The 21,398-nt window shown below is 31.3% G+C and overlaps 1 protein-coding gene across 1 annotated transcript in view; it reads left to right on the forward strand.

The window, feature by feature from the left end:
- Positions 1–21,163, forward strand: part of SGCZ (sarcoglycan zeta) — a 541,352-nt gene extending 520,189 nt beyond the window's left edge. The window contains exons 6-8 of the mRNA XM_039839338.1: positions 4,269–4,341; positions 14,433–14,556; positions 20,408–21,163. Coding sequence (XP_039695272.1) covers positions 4,269–4,341; positions 14,433–14,556; positions 20,408–20,599 — 389 coding nt within the window. The 3' untranslated portion in view covers positions 20,600–21,163. The remainder of the gene's footprint in view (positions 1–4,268; positions 4,342–14,432; positions 14,557–20,407) is intronic.
- The last annotated feature ends 235 nt before the right edge of the window (positions 21,164–21,398 follow it).

The raw sequence follows: 21,398 nt of genomic DNA on the forward strand, positions 1-21,398 counted from the left end.
GTCTAAGAAATGGTGTCCAGTACTACTTTCCTTAACAATTTCTTTGATTTTTTTAAAAAAACTAAAACCCTCATAGAGTTAATGACTGTTTTCCCTGCTCCAGTTATTCAAATGATGTATCTATATATCCTGCACAGAAAACTAATCAATATAAAACCCAGGAAAGTCAACACATTTTTGTTTTCATATTTCTTCAATATTTTAAACATTAGGATGAAGTTCACTTAAAAATGAGATCATGCTGAACATAAATTTCTCAGAGCTTAGTTGAACATTGACCTATCTTATTTGACACCTGAGCAGCTGCATTAGGGAATTCCTTGATTTACTGAATAGATTTTTGATTAATAAAATTCATTTACTATTTAACATTTAAAAATTCCTTCACAGTGTCTAAAGTTTAGATTTCAAAATTCAGCATGAGCCTATTTTGGAAAAAAAGATTTTTTGTATTAATGAGTGAATCCTGTTGGGCCATTAACTCTACAGACAAAATGTGTACATCTTCTGTGGCTGATTTTTATAAAGGAAAGTGATAGAATTAGAAATGCTGATTCTTACAATGACCCAGGATACATTTATATCCTATTTTTTAAAAAAAACCTAACCAAAACTGTAAAGTTGACATTACTATTTTTATTTATATCTGAGAAAATTAAAGTTTGTAGAGATTAAATAACTTCTCAAGGTCACTTAAGTAGAAATGAAGGAGCCGGAGTTGCTTTCTTAGTCTACTAATTTCTAAGTATAGTGTATACTTAAAACCTGAAGGCCAAGATTCTAGCCTCATTAATGAGGTATTTAATTTTTGCAATTATAGCTTTCTCATTTTTCAAGTCTCTCCATAAGATATGAAAATTTATAAACAGTATATTATCTACTTATATGAAAAAGGTCTATGAGAAAAAAAATGAGGTAATTTGTGTTAAACTGATATTTCAAAGCATAGAGTTACCTTTGTCCTCCACACAAAGCCCATAACCCTATATAATTTTATCTGAAATCGACTGTAGTAGAGTTCATGAGGCTGATGGCTGGAAAGATGCTACATTTCACAGAATGATTTTTTCAAGTTACTATAAATTTGAGGAAGAACCTGGGAGCACCAAGTGTTTTGATTTCCATTTCTTGTGCTGCATCTCTGGCGCAAATGACTTCCCTAAAGATCTATCAATAACAACATGTTGATAATGAGTAGCTTAAAATAGAGCAATTACAGTATATATAACCACATTAGGAGGGATATGTAAATGTAATTTTAATGATTTTTTTTTTGTAGTGACATTTTATGTTGAGCATTGGTAAAGAGTAGCATCCTCGCTTATGTCTTAAAACTGTCTTTAAAGCAGAACCTCCTTTCCAACAAAGCGGAATATGCCATCCTGATTCTTTTGTTTTAAAGCCAGAAATTATCATATGATTGAGATTCAGTGCTTTTTGACCCTGAAGTTTGTGTGCCTTATTTTTTCTGACCATTCCAATAGTTAACAGTTTATATTTTACCTGTCTTACAGCATCATTGTCATTTTAAGGTATCTGAAATATCCTTTAACATCTATTCAGTCGATCAGAAATGAATGTTGTATCCTTTTGAACAGCCCCTTACAAAAGCAATAAAATGCAAATGTTTATTTAGTCAGTAAGCTTAAATATACATATTAATAAATGTCTAAACTATGTTTCTTTTTGTCATTTTTTCTTTTTCTCTTTCATTTTGATTTCTATGATTTCTGTAGCTTACAATGTGAGAATTCATCACACATTCTTTCTTTTCTTGATGTGAGGATAAGTCAAATCTGAAATCTTTGTGCCAGATAAATGTTAACTAATTATTAGAGTTAGCAGGTAAAATACATAACCAGCAAATTTTGAATTTTAGATAAATAAATTCTTTATAGTATAAGTATACTTCCTTCAAATATCACATACTTATAAAAAAAAGATTTACTGTTTACCCAAAATTCAAAATTAATTTGGTAATTTATAAATTTAATGGCTAAGCCTAGTCTATTTCCCAATTCATGGAATATATGTGTGTGTGTGTGTGTGTCTGTGTGTCTGTGTGTCTGTGTATATATATATATAAAATTTATTTTACTTTTGATCTTTATTTTATGAGCTTATGTGCCTGGCTCAGATGGTTTTATACTCCACTGATTTCCTTGTAAGATTATCATTGTCGATTATTAATTTTTGCCCCTTTGGCTCATTCTGGGACAAAAAAGGAGAGACTAAGATTAATTTTCTCATCTGAAGGCCTGCACGTAGTCAGTTGTTTATGTTACTTTATTCAATTTTCAACTTAGCTCCTTAGGTGGTATGATTATAAATTTATTTCCTCAAGAATCATTTTTAAAAATCATCAGTAATTTTCTATATCAATGCTTAGATTTGAGACCTCTATCAGTTTTTAATCCTCTTTAGAAAATTAAACTTTTGATAGCATTCTACTTCAATGATATATTCTGTGCTAAATTATTGTGTGTCATTCTGTGTTTGAAAATAAACATTACTACTGTTCTTTAATTACATTTCTGTTATCTTATTTGAGAAGTTTTCAAAATCATAGAATAGTAGAAATTTATATTTTGACTTTGCACATGGATAATACCTTTTTGGAAGTTAGATCTTATTTTTAAATGCCAAAGCAGTCTCTCCATAAGATATGAAAATTTATACCTTGGAACATTGTTTCTAATGCCCCCCCCCACAACAATCACAAAATTCGAATTTTATCTAAAACTGTTACTTTACTTTTAAAGAACTATCTCTAAGAATTTATCGCTCACAGAAATAAAGATCTTACAAAATATCGAAAGAGTAAGCCCCTTAAAGCAATAATTTTCTAATAGTTTTCCCATATAATAGTATATGCCCTACAAAGCCTCTTTTGGAAAAAAAATACCAACAACTACTAAAACCCAGTACGAGGTGAACAAATGCCAATAGCTTTTGGCTTATAAACTGAAATCTGTAATATTAGGAATTTACTGCAACAGAACCTTATAAATTTACCCTTAGAACCATAATATACATTAAACCATATTATGGTCTGGGAAAAAAAAAACAAAAAACAAAAAACAACCTCTTCTGCTGTGATTTAAGATCAATATCTGTATTGTTGTTTTATGTAGCGGTGTCATCTGGCAACTTTAGTATATTTCACCATATTCCTTATATAACAATTTACTTTCAAGAAATTTAAATATTAACTCTAATTTCCTGGTGGCAATTTCTAAATTCCCTATTGAATCAATCTACTTATATTGTTTCACAAAAAGCAGAAGCAGGTTCATTTTCTAGGTTTAAATTTTGTATTTTTAAATTGGACTGTATTATTATGCTAGTGCTGAGGCCATTGATGGAGCAGGCATGACATTCTTACACCAAGATATATGAAGATGATTAAACCACAATAAAATAAAGTTTATTTAAAAAAAAATTCTAAAACATTTATGTGAAATTACAAAAGAAATGAGAGGTTTTGTCTTCATCTTATTCTAAAAAATGTTTCACATTTGATTTTTGAAAAGAAACATCATTCTATTTTGTTCAGTTAAATTATGGAAAAGCTCTGAAAACCTGGAAAGTCAAATGGAGTCACTAATGGAAAGCTTAAAGTATCATTCAGTTGCCTGAGGAAAGTGTTAGAGTGAATGAGCTCTTCAGGTAACTATGACCCCATATGAAGTCAACTCTAATAAAATGAATTCAAGTAGTTTATGGTTTTAGATACAGCCTAACTCTAGTAAGGTCAAAGTAAGGTGACTGGTTCTCTGCCATTCAGTGATCACTTTCACCAAAGGTCGGAGCTGTATCTGACAAGTGCTAAATGCCTAATAAGACATATGCCTTTAAATATTTAATAATAAATATATTCGAGCTCACTCCACATTTTCATTTATGCTCTGTTGTTTGTAGAAGGACAGAACTGAGTATCATGACCTATCTTTCCCTCAAATTCACTGGGAAATAAAAGAAGGGAAGGTGATAAGTCTTTCTTCTTTAATCAGAGGGTAAAAATTCTAACTCAATCTGAACTTTTATAAATAAGATCATCTTAAAAGTGGTCTGCATAGTGACATTTAGATTTATCCTCCTTGGCCCTTCACTACCTTGAAATGTTTTTCCAATTTTTCTCTTATTTTCTATACTTCTGTTTTCAGTTGTCCCATTTTTGGAAGAATATTTGATCTATAAAATAGAAATGAAAATTGATACATCTGTCCACTTGCTTATACTGACTACCGGATTTGTGTTACCCCCAGGCACTGAAGGAGCAGTATTTGGGCACTCTGTTGAGACACCTCACATCAGAGCAGAACCTTCCCAAGACCTCAGGTAAGTCCTGACTCTTATACCCATGTCATTGTTTCCATCACTGTTATAGCCTCTGACATATAAAGAATTAGAATAGAAAATGTGCTACATACCTGTATAAGGAATTGACATTTCTTACCTATGTAATAAATAGTCAAGTATTTGATGAAGGGCAAGAAAGTGTGAGTTATTATTCTAAAAATAAGCTTCTGTATATTTTTCCTTAATAAACATACAATGAATATAAAAATAAATATATCAGGAAGAAAGTGAAAAAAGAAAGGAAAGGGCAGTTACAGAAGAAGTTGAAAGGACTGATAAAATAAGGATTCCAGAAAATCTGTCATAGACAAATGTATATCATGCATGGGCATAAAGAAAGGGAGAGCAGAGATTAGGAGAAAGCTATTTATGGTCAAGTAATGTTATGTAGAAGGAATGTTATATGTCAATAAAAAAGATGTTTTAAATAATTAATTTCTGATAGGTAAATTATATTCTAAAGTGCGTTTGCAATGATATTAGAAAACAATATTTATATCAAAAAAATTAAATTAGATATTAAAATCATTTTTAAAGTTGAATCAAAGAGTAACCTGAGAGAGTCTTTCACTTGTAAAACACAATAAAAATATTAAGCAAAAAAAAAAATCACTTTATTTCATAAAGATCAGATTCAGCCCTACCCATTTAAATGAGTGGGAAAAAAATGCTCAAATGAAAATAGAAAAATAAAGTGAAAGTTCTTAACACCAAAAAAAAAAAAAAAAGCCAAGGAGTAAAATTTGCACTTTTATAGTTCTAAGATAAAATTTCCTAAAGAACTCAGTTTCTTACTAGTTGAGTAATTCAGATTCAAACAAGCTAATTAACAGTAGCAGGGGAAGGTGGTCTTCTCTATGTGATCAAGCCATTTGTTTTAATAAGATAATAATTATTTACTCTAGGGCAAAACCAAAAGGATTTAGGAAGATTGATGAATATGTGTAAATAGTGTCTTATAATGTGTTATAATCTTGATTTATGATTCTTTTCTCAGTTAAGAATTTAACATTTTTGTGTAATTATTTATTTTCTCTCTCCAGCTAACAAGATCGTATGTTCCATTAGAATATAACCTGCATCTTCCCTGCTTATCTTTAGTGATGTTAATAGCCAGCACCATATCTCACAAATAATAGTGTCTGATAGACATTTGTTAATTTGAATTATTGAAACTTAGCAAAACTGAATAAGTAGCATGTAATATAAGGAACGTGGCAGCATTTGTTATTGCAGTACCAAGACACATGCGACAATGATTCCAAAGTTTATCAAAGATTAGAGCTTCATTCGATAATATTTTTTAAATTACTTAGTTCTAAAAGAAACATTGTTTACTTCTAACATTTTAGTAATTATGTACACATTTTACAGTTTTCTTTATGAAAATCTGTTGCCAAAAGAGGAATCAGAAACAAGTGCTATCTTAATTACCTTGCTGACAAAATTCATGTGTGAATGTGAATTAAGTTATAATTAGTTTATAGTGCTTCTAGTTTTTATTTTCTAATTATTCATCAATTATTTAAACAGTAAACTAAGCTAGGCTTATCTGCTGGTGCTAAAAGCAGATTGGCAGCCCCCCAATATTCCAAAACTGAAACAGAAACAATGCACAGTAATGATGGGGGTATTCAATTATTCATTTGTGTACTGAAGATTAAAAGCAGAGTGTCTGAGATTTTTAGAGGTCTTGCTGACAATTTTCCTTTCAGGGCAATATGAAGTACTCTTAGTTGGCAACCTAATTCTAATCAACAAGGTTGGATGAGTTGGCGAAGTAAATAAAATGGTAATTTGAGGCGTGAGTAGCCATTTTGCCTTTGATTTTGTTTTTGTCAAGAGTAAAAGGCTTTAGAAAGGAATATTTTGTAAAGTTTATTATAGAGAATAGGAATATTCTGGTGTGGAAATGTAGTAGATTTCTATAATTTATTTATTCGACAGATGTTTGATAAGTGTTTAATATGCACCAAGTTTTGTGCTAATTTTTATGTTTATTTTAAACCTACACACGTAGGTTTTTTTTTATTTCTTATAGAAGGTGATATGGTTTTTCAATAAGGACCTATATGCTAAAAGGCTAAAAAAAATGTATACTGAATGGTCAATAAGGAGATAACGGCATAATTGCCTGGAATAGCCCAAGTATAAATGTTCTTTCTTTTTTATTTTTAAATTAACTTCTGGTAAGAAATGATGAAATCCATTATATAATACCCATTGCCCAAAGATTGTTTGGATTCAAGTTCCATTAACTATTCCAAGAATAAGACAAGAGCCTTGAGTTGGAATCAGTGAAAGGAGTTAATATTTGATGATATAATTGGAATCTTTGTATCATGTTCATTCTGATCTGAATATAATCTAAAACTGAAATGTTGAGATTTTCAGGCTCCAAATTACCCTCTGGAAACGCATTGCTTTAATTTACAACACTCTTATGTTCGAGGAAAAACTCTCATTTATTAAGCAGTTAAGGATTTCTTTCTGAGAAATTTTGTCAAAATAAAGGGAGGGTAAAATACTTTGACGGTATTTTTCTACCTATGAGGAAAAAATAATAATAAAGTAGTATTTTTCTTTTATCCTCTCCTTCTCTTTCCTCTCCTCCCTTCCTCTCTCCTTCTCCCTTCTTCCCTTCCTCTCCTCTTTTATCCTTTTACTCTTTAATTCTGTGTATGTTTTTATATATTTATTTAGAATTAGTAGCAAATGAGCCTTCTGAGAAGCTTGTGTTAGCTTGCAATCTTGGGAACACAAGAAGGTAATTGATCTAGAGATTTCCTTGATCTAATTTGAAGGAGACCATAATGGAATGTGCTAGTGAGCAAAAAAAAATGATAAATATGGAGGAAACAAAACAACGTTGTTGGCATCTGAAGAAAGTTCACTGTAGCCTAAAGTGATAAGACAGTAAAATTTCTTATATGTTTAAGTCATAGTTTGCATTGATTTTTTTGCCTTAAAACACTTTCTGTTTAATTCTTCATTCATTCCATCACTGAAGCTGAGAAATCATTAATGAGTGACTACTATTTCTCTGACATAGTGTTAAATATTTATCAATAACAAGGTACATGATGCTTAAGTTTCTGTTTAGTAATTGTATCTTTGTGACTTAGTTTAAAAGAAGTCTGAACTCTTAGAATGTTGAAATTTCTGCTAGAGACCTAGGTCACTCATTTGCAAATTTGAGAATTGCACAGCACCTTAAAAACAAAATCATGTTGCAACTTTGGTATATAAACATCATAAAAACAGAATTGCTTGGAGAAAACAGAGCGAGGTGACTTAAGTTCAACCTTAATCCTTCCCTCTGCTATAATCCCTGGGAACCCACTGTGAAAACTAGTCTGAAATTCACTGCTGTGATTGCTACAATGGTTTCAAAATGAATACTTTTTGTAGTTTTATACTTCGAATAAATAAAGTGGGATATTATGTACTAAATCTTCCTTCAGTTTTCTGTGGAATATTATAGTCAGTGATTTTTTAATTCGTTTTTATATTTTGAATAGTTAAAACTGGAAGTTATCCTTGGAGAGTGTGTTAAGGATCTAATGTTATTTTCTTCAGTATGATTAGTCAATTTATTAAGCATTATTTATTAAATAAGATAACATATCCACCCCCAAATGGTTGCTACATTTGTCGGATATTAAATTTCCATAAATTCCTTCCATCTGTTTTAGACTGTATTGTGTTCCATTGACCCAAATTCTATATCTAATTCCAATATAATTTGTAATTAAAATAAACTTTATATTAAGTTCTAATTTTAAAAGGAAGATCTCCCACTTTATTTTTTAAAATCCAATACTGTCACACATACTTTTCTCCCCAAAATATGTTGACATAATATTTTAAATTTCAAGAGATTTTCTTGAGAATTTTGGGGGGGATTCAATAACAAATGTTTATTACTTTTTGAAATATTGTAAATTTCATGATGTAGAGATATATTTGAGTTTGTTTTTATCCAGGAATATCTCAAATTCTTGAATTTCCAAGTAAAACAAATATATCATAAATTCTTTCCAGATATCCCCCCAATATAATTGTAAAATACAGACATTAAATAATATAGCATTTATATTAATATAATAATTTAGCCACAGGAATTATATATTTTAAAAGTATCCCTATATGTCATTAATCTTTATTTCACCTTAATACAGTTGATGACAGTCAAACATTAGCGTCAATTAACAATTTTCCTATTCAGATTCCCCCAGCATGTTTTACAAATTTTACAGAAAAAGTAGATAATCTTATAAGATGTGAAACCACAGCTTCTTCCCCAACATCTTATTATAAAAATTCTCAAAAATATTCAGTGTTGAAAGCATCTCTTAATGACCATCTATATACTCCCAGCTAGATTTTTCCATTATTATTTCCTATATTTTTCCTATAACAATGGAAAAATCACATATGTATATATCCTTAATCACATATGTATACATTCTATCACCCATTGACTTATGTATCATATTTTTTATGCATTTGAACATAAATTGCATTAATCTGTATACTTTCTATGATTGCTTTAGCAAGTATATCATAAACTAGTAGTGTTCAAGATCATTTACACTTTCTTTTGTTGTAAAATAATTATGCAATAGCATTCACAAAGCTTAAGTGCATGTTTGTTGAGTTTTAAAAAATGCACACATCTGTGTTAACCCAAATTTCTATCATTACCCAAGAAAATTCCCTCATGCCCTCTCCTAGTAAATCCCCACCACTACCACGAGGAGCAACCTCAGCTCTCACTTTGTTCACCTGGGATTTGATTAGACTGATTTAGTACTAAATATGAATTAATCATACAGTATGTACCCTTCTTTAAAAGATCTCTTTCACTCTACATATTTTTGAGATCCATACATGATATTGTCTGTATCAATAGTTCTTTCTGCTTTGTTGCTAATTAGTATTCCATTATATGAACATACAATATTTTATTTATGCATTTTCCTAACTGATAGACACTTGGGTTTATCCGACATATGTTAAACTTTATATAAAAATGCCAAGCTTTCCAAAGTAGTTGTATCATTTTACTCCTTCACCAAAAATAAAGGAGCATTTCAGTTACTACATGTCTTCACTAATATTTAGTGTTAGCATTCTCGTGGGTGTGTAGTGGTACCTCATGTTTTTAATTTGCCATGACGTGATGATTAATGATTTTAATGACTTTTTCATGTACATATGGGACAACCATATATATTCTTTAGCAAAGTGTTTGTTCAAATCTTTTGTTCATATTTGATGTTTTTGTATTTTTATCTTTGATTTGGAAGATTATTTATACATCCTAGCACCAGTGCTTTGTTATATATTTGTGTGTTTGTGTATAAATATATATATTATATATATGTATATATAATGTGTATAAATGTATATACATATATATGGAGAGAGAGAAAGTAATTTCCCAATATATAATTTATATACTGTAATTTATACAGATCGTGTATTCATTTTATTGAAGGTAATTCTTTTTATGATCTAAGAATGACTTTCCTGCTCCCAAATCACAGAGATATTTCCCCTTAAAAGCCTATGTTTTTAGCTTTTACTTTTGATAACAGTGTGTGGTATAGATTTAGGTTCATTTTGTCCACATAGAGTTCAGTTATTCCAGCACCATTCACTGAAAAGACTACTTTTTCTCATTGGATCACTGCCTTTGTCAAAAAATCAAATGACCATACATGTGAAAGTCTCTATTTCTGGAGTCTCTATTTTATTCCATTGTTTGATTCGTTATGCTAGCCTGACACTGTCTTGATTACAATAGCATTGCAATAAGTTTTAAGTTCTCCAAAACTGTTATTCTTTTTCATGATTGCTTTAGGTATTCTAGGGTCTTTGCTACTAACTACATAATCCTGAGAAAATGACTCTACTACAATAAGATTCAAGTACTACCTAGGTAAAATATGGATAATTAGAGGGCCCATTTTGCAGTATTGGTGATTAAGAGAATCTATGCAAAGTTTTAAGTATAGAATAAGTTCCTAGTGTTAATATTAGCTCTTAGTATATTATTATAATTATATGGCTAACACTAATAAAGAAGGGAAAATCTAATGATGTTTTGCAATGGCTACAATATTTCTATTTTTAAGTGCTCTATGATTTTATTTATTAGGTAACTGAGCCCCAGAGAGGTTAGCTGGATTTAAAATTTGAAGTAGAACTCATTTAGAATCTATGAGTTTCATATTCAAATCCTTTGTTTAATTCTTTTATTAAGTTGATGTAACTTTTGAGCATAGTAATTAAGTTTCAGTTAATTTATACCTCAATTTCCAAGACTGCTTCTTGTAAATAATTTTCATTACTTTATAGTATAAAACAACACTTTCAAAATCAGTAATGGTTTTCTATTATTCCGAAATTTCTAATATGGCTTCTAGAAGCACTCAGCTTCTAGTAAAGGCCCGGGAAAATATTTTGTATAAGTTGGCATGGCTAGCAAATTGTGATGCCTACTTTTATTTCATATTTTTAAAATTTTTTATCTAAATCTATTTGCTTTATAATGGTTTGGATAGATCATATAATCATATACCCACCTAACTTCAAATCTTTTTATAAGGCTTCAATTTGCTTAAATGTAAAGATTACTTTCTTATTGTCAGAATTCATGGAGTTTAACACTTGAAGTTAGGTGTAGGTGCAGATATTTGCACACCACTTGTGCAGAAATGTCTTTTCTCTACTTAGCATGTGATAAACCTAGAAACAATGAATAGCTCTAAGTACGTATTGTGTGTGCATATATATAAGTGTAGGTATACATGTAATTATAGATGCTAATATTGGTTGATTCAGATATATATTGGTTAATATTGGTTGATATTGGTTTATTCAGATATAATATATTCATCTGTAAATGATCACAATGAGTTTATGTTGTTCACAATATTGTCAGTTTGAAGTTCTTTCGTCTCCATATATATTGCAGTCCTGTTATGATTTTTTGCCTAGAAAAAAATAGTTTACTTTCTTATGCTAAATAGTTTATTTGCTTATGTTAATTTTAAGCTTGTAAAAATAGTTTGCAAGTTTAAATTTTCATGTTCATAAAAAATATTTGACTACCACAACTTGTTCTTTTGAAAATAGAATTATCAAATCCTCCAGGTATTCTAATAAAGTTTTATTACTCTTTAACCGTACACTCTCCTTAATTAATTTTAAGTTTCTAGTATATATTACTCATCTAAATGTTGAATACTATTCAAAACAGTGCTATTTTTAATAAAACTTATTTTTAATGAAACTTACTGGGGCACTACATTTAACTTTATCAAGATTAACAAAGCATATAGTTGAAACCTATTTTATTCAATCTAAATCACTTCAAAACTTTTTAGGACTTAACAATACCATAAAATTGCTACCAGTTTTTGAATGTTTTTAATATATGCTTCGTTAAGTTTTATTTACATATATAATATACATATTTAATAATTTACATACATATATAATATAGAAGGTACATTACTGCTCTTCTCATATCTCTAACACCTAGAGAATAAAAGTCCCACAACCTAGGACTTGGCCCCAGGTAGCAAAACACAGCGAACCATTCAAGGCCAATTCTGTTGATTTCCCTCCAGATCTTCTCTACCCTGTGAATCAAGAAAATAGTTTTCCATAGGCTTGAATAAACAACAAGTTCTCAATGATTTTGGTTTTCTTCTGATGTTTTTGTTTATGTGCTGAATCATTTTCAGCACATTAAATGGCTAGTGTTTTATTCAACTCAAAATGTTAATAAGATTAGAAAACACAAAAGATTTTTCTCAGCTTCTCTGCTCTATCATCCATCATTTGTGGCAAAGGGTACTGTCTAGTGAATGGGAATGGTAAGGGGTACAAGCAAATGGGATAAGGGAGAAAATTCCATTAATATTTCAAAATATTATTCTACCATGTACTTATTTCCCTTTATTCTTTTAAGAAATTTATTATATTCCTATAAGAAATCATTATAATTGTCCATTTAAAGATGATAAAATCGAGGCTTATTGCTGCTGACTGACTTTCCTGAACTGAGGTTCAGCCAGCTCTCAACTTTACCTCCTCTTTGAAGAGGAATCCTCTGAGTCAGCATTAGCAAATCACTCTACTCTGTGGCTATGCTGCCAATGACACCTGAGGTCTAAAATGAATGTAATAAAAATGTTCTGATTAAATAATTAACAAAAACAAGAATGGAAAAACCCAAGAGCCCTGAAATCATTGATATATTCTAATGCTCTGATCCCAAATGTCAAACATGGTAGAAATATAGTACAAAAATGTACACATGTAATATGGACATTTTACTATCAGATATATAAGTAATAACCCAAACTCCTTAACCTCAGAAACAAAATATATCATATCATTTATTTTATAAATTAAGTGTTCTTCACACTTATAAGTTCACTGAGTTGTGTTTCTGTGAATGTCAAATTCATAATCTCTTTTAGAACTTTAATCTATTTTGATTCCTTATCTGATTTTTGTTTGAATGGTTTGATAATATACAAACTTAAATAATTACATTTAATGTCATGGATAATTAACAAATGGAAATAGTTGTGGTCACAGATATACTATTCAAGGTGCTGTAGATTTGGGGAAATCAGGGGAAATCAATTAAAAATATACTTTTAACATTCAGTTTTTGAAATTTATATAACATGTGCAAAGTATAAGGATGGTGAATGAAAAATTATGACTGATTTTTTTCAAGTTTTCAAATATTCTGTCAAAATCTGTGATTTTTATTTAAAAAATGACAACAAACGGAGATTTCTTTAAAATACATATTCAAAACTTGACCCTGCCAGGAATTGTGTGAAGATACCAAGAGTCCCAAAGAGATGAACATTTTAAAGTTGTTTTTTTTTGAGTGAAAAAACAGAAACAAACAAACAAAAAACATTTGCAAGTGTCCAAATACTTCTAAATGCTGATTCTTGTCCTTCGACATTTCCAAATCAAGTTCAATTTCACTACTGAGAGACTGCTAATCTTCAGAGACAAACTGTTTGATGTGTTTTTTTTCTGCAGAACAGCTCTGGATCTATTGCCTCAAAAGAAACTACTTTCTCTAGATGATAGCGAACGTAAGCCTGAGGGGGCTCTTTTCCTGAAGTCATGGGGTCAAGGGGAACACAGACAACTGCAGCCCCAGAGCTGAACGCATATCTGAAAAGACCAACTCAGAGATATTACTTCTTCTCACACTAGTGCTTTTTATGACTATATTGTACTTTCTGTATTCTGTCTTCTTTGGTTCTTTTCTCTAGTTTTATAGTTGAAGATGATTTTGTAACTGCCTCTCAGCTATCATTTTTACAGGCACAACTATCTAAAATACTTTTTTCCCTCAAAATCTGTGTAGTCAACCTTTAATTACATTTGTACTTGTGTATCAAATTTTTCTTCTTCATTGATATTATTTATTCTGTGGACATTTTCCTTGGCCAGTAGTCAGTTGATGCAGGAAATGTCTTGTTTCTTCATTTTAATTAACTTCTAAAGTGTAAAAGGTACTTTGAAAAATTTCAAATTTACAAAATTTTTACTGTGCGCACTTAAAAGCTTGCAATATTCATGATTTTCTTAATGCTCTCTCATCTTTGCAAGATAGGGACTCTTATTGAGGGATACTTACATGATCACTTTGTAGAAATGCATTTATTAAAGCTCCTTCATTAAAATTGAAAATGTATAAAAGATTTAAACATGTAAACTTATCACAACCTACTTTTCATGTGCATTGTGAAGGGAAACGACATTGAAACTGTTAGTAAATCATTATACAAATGAAAAATAGTTGATGTCAACAAATAAAGAGATTCACTGAGTCAAAAAATAAATAAGGTAATCAAAAATTATTCTGAAACCTTATTTGGGCTTTTTTGAAATGGTAAGGAATTTTATTTATGCTCACTTGTTTCTTTGTTTGTTTTTAGTTGACTAATGTTATTTTTTTGTGTATCATAATTTTTTTCTTTTTACTATTAAGGATTATTTTGTTTTTTCCTTAGGCTTGAATCACCGACCAGGTCCTTGATAATGGAAGCTCCTCGAGGGGTCCAGGTGAGTGCAGCTGCAGGAGACTTCAAGGCCACCTGCAGGAAGGAGCTCCATTTGCAGTCTACAGAGGGGGAGGTGAGTTCTCAAGGATAGAGACTGGCCCTTTACTGCTGAGGGCCCTGCCTCTCAAAGTATATGCATGTGGTTCCAAGTAAAACATAAAGAACTGCATCATAAGAGAATTTAAATTATGAAATTACAGTACTTCTTGAATATAAAATTTGGTGAACTTAATGGTATATTCTTAAGTCAAAGCTCTATTTTCTATTAAAAGGTGTTCATTCATATGTCAATTATAAGTGGAGCATCTAAACTTGTGTAGTTTCAAAATTGGCATATAAATATAATAAATATCAAGATAACATCAAGAACAAGATAATCCTTGTTTTCTTTATTCTATTTTTGTCTTCAAAACATTTTTTCTAAAAAGTACCTTGGATGTTTGTTTCTGTAAAGATAGAGCCTACATTTTTAAAAGAAAAAAAGCAAAGTTTATTTTGCTATTTAAACCTATTGTTACTTCTGAGATAGATACTCAGTTATAGCTTTCTTCCAAGTCACTTTCTTTCCCCCAAGAATCTCCTTTAAGTCTGTCGTCAATCCTTTAAAGATCCTCTCCTTTTTCTTGCTTCCTGCTCTAAAAAAACCCTTTGCCTTCAGTCTTCTCCTCTTTCTCTCTAGGCACACATTTATTTAATTTACTTTACTAGCTGTATACATTGTGGTTGTTGCATCTGAAAAATCATGCTTTTGTCAGTTCTGAAAATTAGTCAGCATTATGTCTTCAGATACTACCTCTCCCCATTTTCTCTGTGGCATTTTTCTAGAACTCTAAAGAAATACTAAGTTTATTCACTTTTACCCTCCAGATCCCTTAGCCTCCCCTTTCTACTTTTTATGTCTTTGTCTCCATGTGCCTCACTCTGCTTATTTATTCAGATCTATATGCCCAGGTTCTTCTTCAATATCTAATCTCTTATTTAATCCCTACATTGAGCTTTTAATGTTAGTAATTATGTTGTTCATTTCTAGGATTTTCATCTGTTGTTCTTTCAAATCTGCCTGGACATCTTGGTAGTTGTTCTTTTATTTGCTTGTTTGTTTTTAATTCTACCTTAATTATTACAAAGCCTTATACATAATACATATTCTATTCTGTATATTTTTACTGCAATTCCCAAAGTCCTTGAAGGTCTAAATCTGTTGGAATGCTGTTTCTACAAATTAATTCCCCTAGTATTTTCTTGCTTCATGTACTTATTTATTTTTTATTATCAGCTTACAAAGTTCAAGTTGAGAAGAAAAAGAATGGAAGGAGAATTTGAGAGAGATGCTCTGGAGCATTTTATAAGTCTTTAGATGTAAAGATGAGGACATAAATTAATAGAATCAAAGGGAAATGTTCTTTTTTTACTTTTACTTTTATGCCATTATCTCAGTTGCTGATTCAAGATAAATTTTAATTGCATATTTTGCTTCTTTTTTATAAACAAAGTTATTGGCAGAACCATAGTAACATCTTAGTGGATATTACAACTTAAATTATTTTAAAATATGCTTTATAATATTTTAAAAATATATCCATATTACCTTTTAGAATTCTTTTCCACTACAGTTACAAACTATGTTACTTTATCTACCACAGCAAGACAGAAATCTTTCAGAATATCCCAGGTCTTTTCTAAAGAGTTGCTTTTATCATGCTAATCATTTCATTCAAATTATTCGAAGTGAATCATTCCATAATAAATATTGATGGTCATAAATCTCCTTTCTGCTTCTATTTACGTACCACTTTATTTATTGTTTTATTCAAAGTATCAGCAGAATCCTTGGATACAATTATAGGTTAGCATTTAATTGTGAATTGAGTATTACGCTATAAGTAAATCATAGCCAGTGGTTTTCAGTTGTAGTTATTTTTTATATTAATAAAACAAATATATAGAAAAGCACAGCATTATGTCTTCATAGAATGCATAGTATAATATAAATAGCATGTAATTTTCCTACAAAGAAGTGTGAAATGATATAAAATCTTTCTCTTTGCTTCATTGGCTATGCCACAGAAAGGCAGATTGATCATTTACTAAACAATATAGAAAGATGTAAAGTCCCTACTGTTAGATAGTTTTAAACCAGTAAAAATCAGAGCAGGTATGGTATTGAGGTAACCAAAATAACAGACAAATTGTGTAAGAATGAAATTGCACACAAAATTCTGCACGCAGAAAATTCAGTTATTTCAGACATAATGTTGCAAGAAATTTCAAAGTCACTTCTGAAGACAACATGAATCATAATTGTAGGAACATTGAAAGTGTTATAACAGCATATGAAATACAATAACATAATAACATGTTACAAGATTACCAAGGGAAGAGAGAACAATTTTCATTTTACAAATTGATTAAAATTTTCTCCTACAGTGATAGGTCTAATTTTAAAAGATAAGAATGGGATAAATGAATTCTTGGTGGAGAGAAGACAATGGGCCATGAGTTAAAACCTTGGGGATGTAATTCTGAGTATCAGGAAGAGATTCAAAACAAATGCATTTTATGGTTTATAGGGCAATATAGGATAGAAATATCAATTTTAGAAGTTGGAAAGTGAACAGTATTATAGTAACTGCCTTAGCAGACAGAAAGAGATATGAGCAAGCCCTTCCATGCTGGAAAAGCTGAACAATGTTGGGTTGGAAAGAATTAATATATATTGCTTCTTTTTACCTCATGACTTATTTTCTATCTCAAGCCAAGAAAATATCATTTTTCTCTTTTTAAAGGCATCATTCATTTTAATTTATCTATTAATAAAATCTACCTCCCTTATATGTTGAGGCTACTGTTTGGATCTCAGAAGTTTATAGAATTAAATATTGTCATATAGCTAAGTATTGTCTAGAGCAGCCTCTAAATAGGTAGGAGAGCTGGAGGGCACTGCTACAGCTAAGCCAAACCGGGTCACACACCATAAATTTCAAGGCTGATGCCATTGATGAGGCATCCACATCTCTTTTTGCTTTCCACGGCTGCCAACTGTATGCCTTACCTGTATAAAAACAGCTACTCTTCACAAAAACAGCTACTCTTTATTCATTCAGACTACCCCAATGGAAAGACAATCAGTTCCAAACTATAAAAACCAGTGATGTGGCATGGTGTCAGCAAGGCTCTGCAAACCACCAGTACTAACCAGTAAAATTTATTTCTATGCTTACTAACAAATGAACCATTCATAATATCTTACAATCATTTCATCAATACCACATGAGCCTCTTTATCCACATGTTCTTTAGTTTTCCATGTTTCACTTGTTATTGTCTATATTTCAAGGTTTCTTGGACAAAACACGAGCACCTAACATTTCTTCAGCGTGAACTCACCTAAACCTCGCAGTCCCAGAGCTTGCCTCTGTAATATTTTTCAGCATTTTTTGAAGCTTGAGAATGTCTGCTGTCTGCAAGCGTGCTAGCTCCTAAAAAGAAGTGAGAAAAGAGGAATGAGCTCTATAAGTCTAGTTTCTCTCAAACTCAGCTAGTAAAAAAAATCATTCCTTCTCCCCTGTGGAGAAATGAGTGAAAGCCCAGAGCGTGTAACATTGTGTTACACTCACTGATGTCCCTCAACCTGGAAACAGAGCCAGAAGAAATGAGACCCAGCATCTATGCCCCAAAATTTATTTTCATTTTCCTTTGCTTGTTTTGGGCATTTCTAACTTTTACATCAGATAAACAAATTTACTAAAATGATTAAAACAGAAGCCCTTTATTCTCTTTTCTTTCCTGTCACTTAACCCAGGAGTAATTATGGGGTAATACATTTCAACATGTGTCACCTACAAATGAAAACTTTAAGGATGCTTTCTTAACTTTGAATATTGGTGGTAAATGCAATCATTCATTTATATTGTGTAATTTATTCATTTATTCAACACCTTCTTGTATTATATGGAAGCTTTATGTTCAGGGTCAAACACTGTGAAGTTATAATAAAATAGAGGTGTGAGTCCATCTTCAGGGGAAGCATAGTTTAGTAAGGAAAGTAAGCTATGACTTTAAAATAACATATTAAGTGATCAGCAAAATAAGATTAATAACAATAAAGTAAAAATGTCTTCCATCTTGGATCATCAGGAGATGATCTATGAAGGATGAAGTGGATGAACTGAACTTTGGTGGAAGGTAACATTTGCACCCAAGAAGGGAGAGACATGTCAAAAGTGAAGAAAGTGTTATTTCACACAATATGTGTTTTCGCAGTTCTACGCACTGTTCTATATCCATGAACCAAAGATATGCCCTGACCTCATAGATCTTACTTTTAAATAAGAGAAACAGACAATAAATGAGTAAATACAATGAATATTAGGAAGGGATTGTAACTACAGAGAAAAGTAATACTGTTGAGAAATTAATAACTAGGTTAAGGTTATTTTAATAGGGTGGTTAGGAAAGTCTTTTCTGAGCAGATGACCTTTTAGTAGAGATTTGAACAAATATACTCACATCCAAATTAATCTAAAATATGCATGCCTATAGTATATGAATCTTTTTTCTGACTCACTTATGCAATCAGTTCCTGTGTTTCAAAATTTAAAAAGTATGAAAAGGCAAACAGTGGAAATCTCCCTCCTACCCCTGTTCTCTAACCACCTAGTTAATATCTAACCCCCCTTATAAATATCTGGAGAAAAGTATTTTAAGCTAAAGAAATGGGGAATAGAAAAGCCCTTAGGCCAGAGTTCTTTTGGCATTGTGAGAAATGCAAAAGCTGGAGCAAGAATTATAGGCAGTGATGTTGGAGAGATGGGCCAAATTATATCAAGCTTGTGAGCCATGGACAAGAATGACGATTCATGTTAAGAGTGCTGGCAGGCCATTAGAGAATTTTGAGCACTGAAGTGACATGATTTGATTTACATTTCTTAAAAGTTTACTCAAGCAGTATGTAAAATAGACTATAAGAGGACAAGAATGGCAGCTGGGTGGGCCAGATTAGGGAGCCTTTCCAAGATCCCTAATGAGACATGAATAAAACTTGGATGAGGGCAAAAATATAGAAAATGGTGTATTCTCTGATTCTCCTGTCAATTAGAGATGCCTGTAGGCAGTAATTAGCTACATAAGTATAGAATGAAAGGATAGCTAGAGAGAGTTGTTTCTTTGCTCATTCAAGTTCACAATTAAATTTTCCTTCTTTGGAACTTTTCCCACGCATATCAAAGCCATGTGATCACTGTCTCTGAAAGTGTTAAGTCCATGATTCGAAATATGTGAAGTAATTTTACAAGTTAGAAGATACAGCAAAGTAGGTGTTGGTACAAGTAATATGCTTCATGGAGACTTCAAACTTAATTATATCTAATAATTATCTATTGCTAATCTTGCTTATTTTCTACCTAGCATAGGTTTTAGACTATTGACATGATTTTATGAGTATTTAAAAAATTTAGGCCTGTCATTTTTTTATTAATTTCCCATCCCTTCAGTAATGTCATCTCCATGAACATTCTCCTTCTCCATGCACACTATCATAGGTGTGTTCAAGCTTCATTTCGGGTGTCCGTGGCTGTGGAAACTTTGGAGCTCTTTGTATACTCTTTAGACTAGGCATGATTAAGAAGTTAAATTGAGAGACTTTGTCAAAATCATTAATTTTCTGTGATGTTTGAGTAACTGGGTTGGACTGTTAAGCAGATTGTACAATATTGCTTTTTGGATTGAATGCACCACGTCTCAAAGGAGAAGATAGCTGTAGAGCTTTTGGGCTACACCGTAGAAATGTAATTTGTTTGTTCAACAAAGCATGGCAGCTAAACCAATAGAATTGTTTGTTGTGCAGTCTTTCTTATTAGACCATGTTGTAAAGCTCCAAGGAATGTAGAATGCTAAAATAAATTAAAATGCAATTTTTCCCCCTAGATATTTTTGAATGCGGACACAATTCGGCTGGGAAATCTGCCGACTGGCTCTTTCTCATCTTCACCCAGCTCCTCAAATGCTCAACAGACAGTGTATGAATTGTGTGTCTGCCCCAATGGCAAACTTTACCTTTCTCCAGCAGGAGTAGGTTCCACTTGTCAGTCCAGTAGCAACATCTGCTTGTGGAGCTGAAGTGACTGATTTCTCCTCACACCAGAATAGCCTTTTGTTCCTGTCCGTCTGCTTCACAATTCTGCTCGGTTTCCCTTGTGATAAGTCCAGAGCTTCTTCAAATGGTCCACAGAGCAACCTCTTCCAGCATAAACAGGGATTCGCCGCCACTTTCTCTTGTGATTTACTGTACTGCTCAACACAGAGAGTTTGAGCGACACAATCGTGGAAAAATCATCTTCAGCAGGAAAACTGGATCATAACTTTTGCTCAAAAGGGAGAATAACATAGGTGCCTTTGCTACATGAAGTGAAGCACACAGTTTTAGATTTTTGCAGGACCTGGATATGAACTGCACATATATACATTACATAGATGAAATTCCCAGTATCCAATGGCAAGATGAAATGGTTAACCTTGTAAGAAAACTAATTCTACAGTCTGAAAGCACAATTTTCCATTCATCTTTTTGGATGTAAACTTTTTTCCCCGAATTTTAAATTTTTAAAGCATTATGTAATGCTTGCTTTACTAAAAATTAAATTCAATACATGATTTTTAACAAAACAAAAACAAGACAGAATCCCATTCTAAGTTTTATTGGTTTCTTTAAACTCGATGTGTTGTTATTCTTTGTCTACTAAGTCTAGAATTTTGTACATTAGGTAATTTTGAAAGCACTCAGCAATATAATCTTTACAGAGTTAACAAAATGTCATTATACTGTCATTTGTCAGATCTGAATGGCCTTATATAGTACTTACTTGGCTATTGCATGTGATGTATTTACTTTTAACAGAACATCTAATTTATTGCAATA

Source organism: Pteropus medius, unplaced genomic scaffold (genome assembly GCF_902729225.1).
Source record: "Pteropus medius unplaced genomic scaffold, Ma_sr-lr_union100, whole genome shotgun sequence".
NCBI classification, from domain to species: domain Eukaryota; kingdom Metazoa; phylum Chordata; class Mammalia; order Chiroptera; family Pteropodidae; genus Pteropus; species Pteropus medius.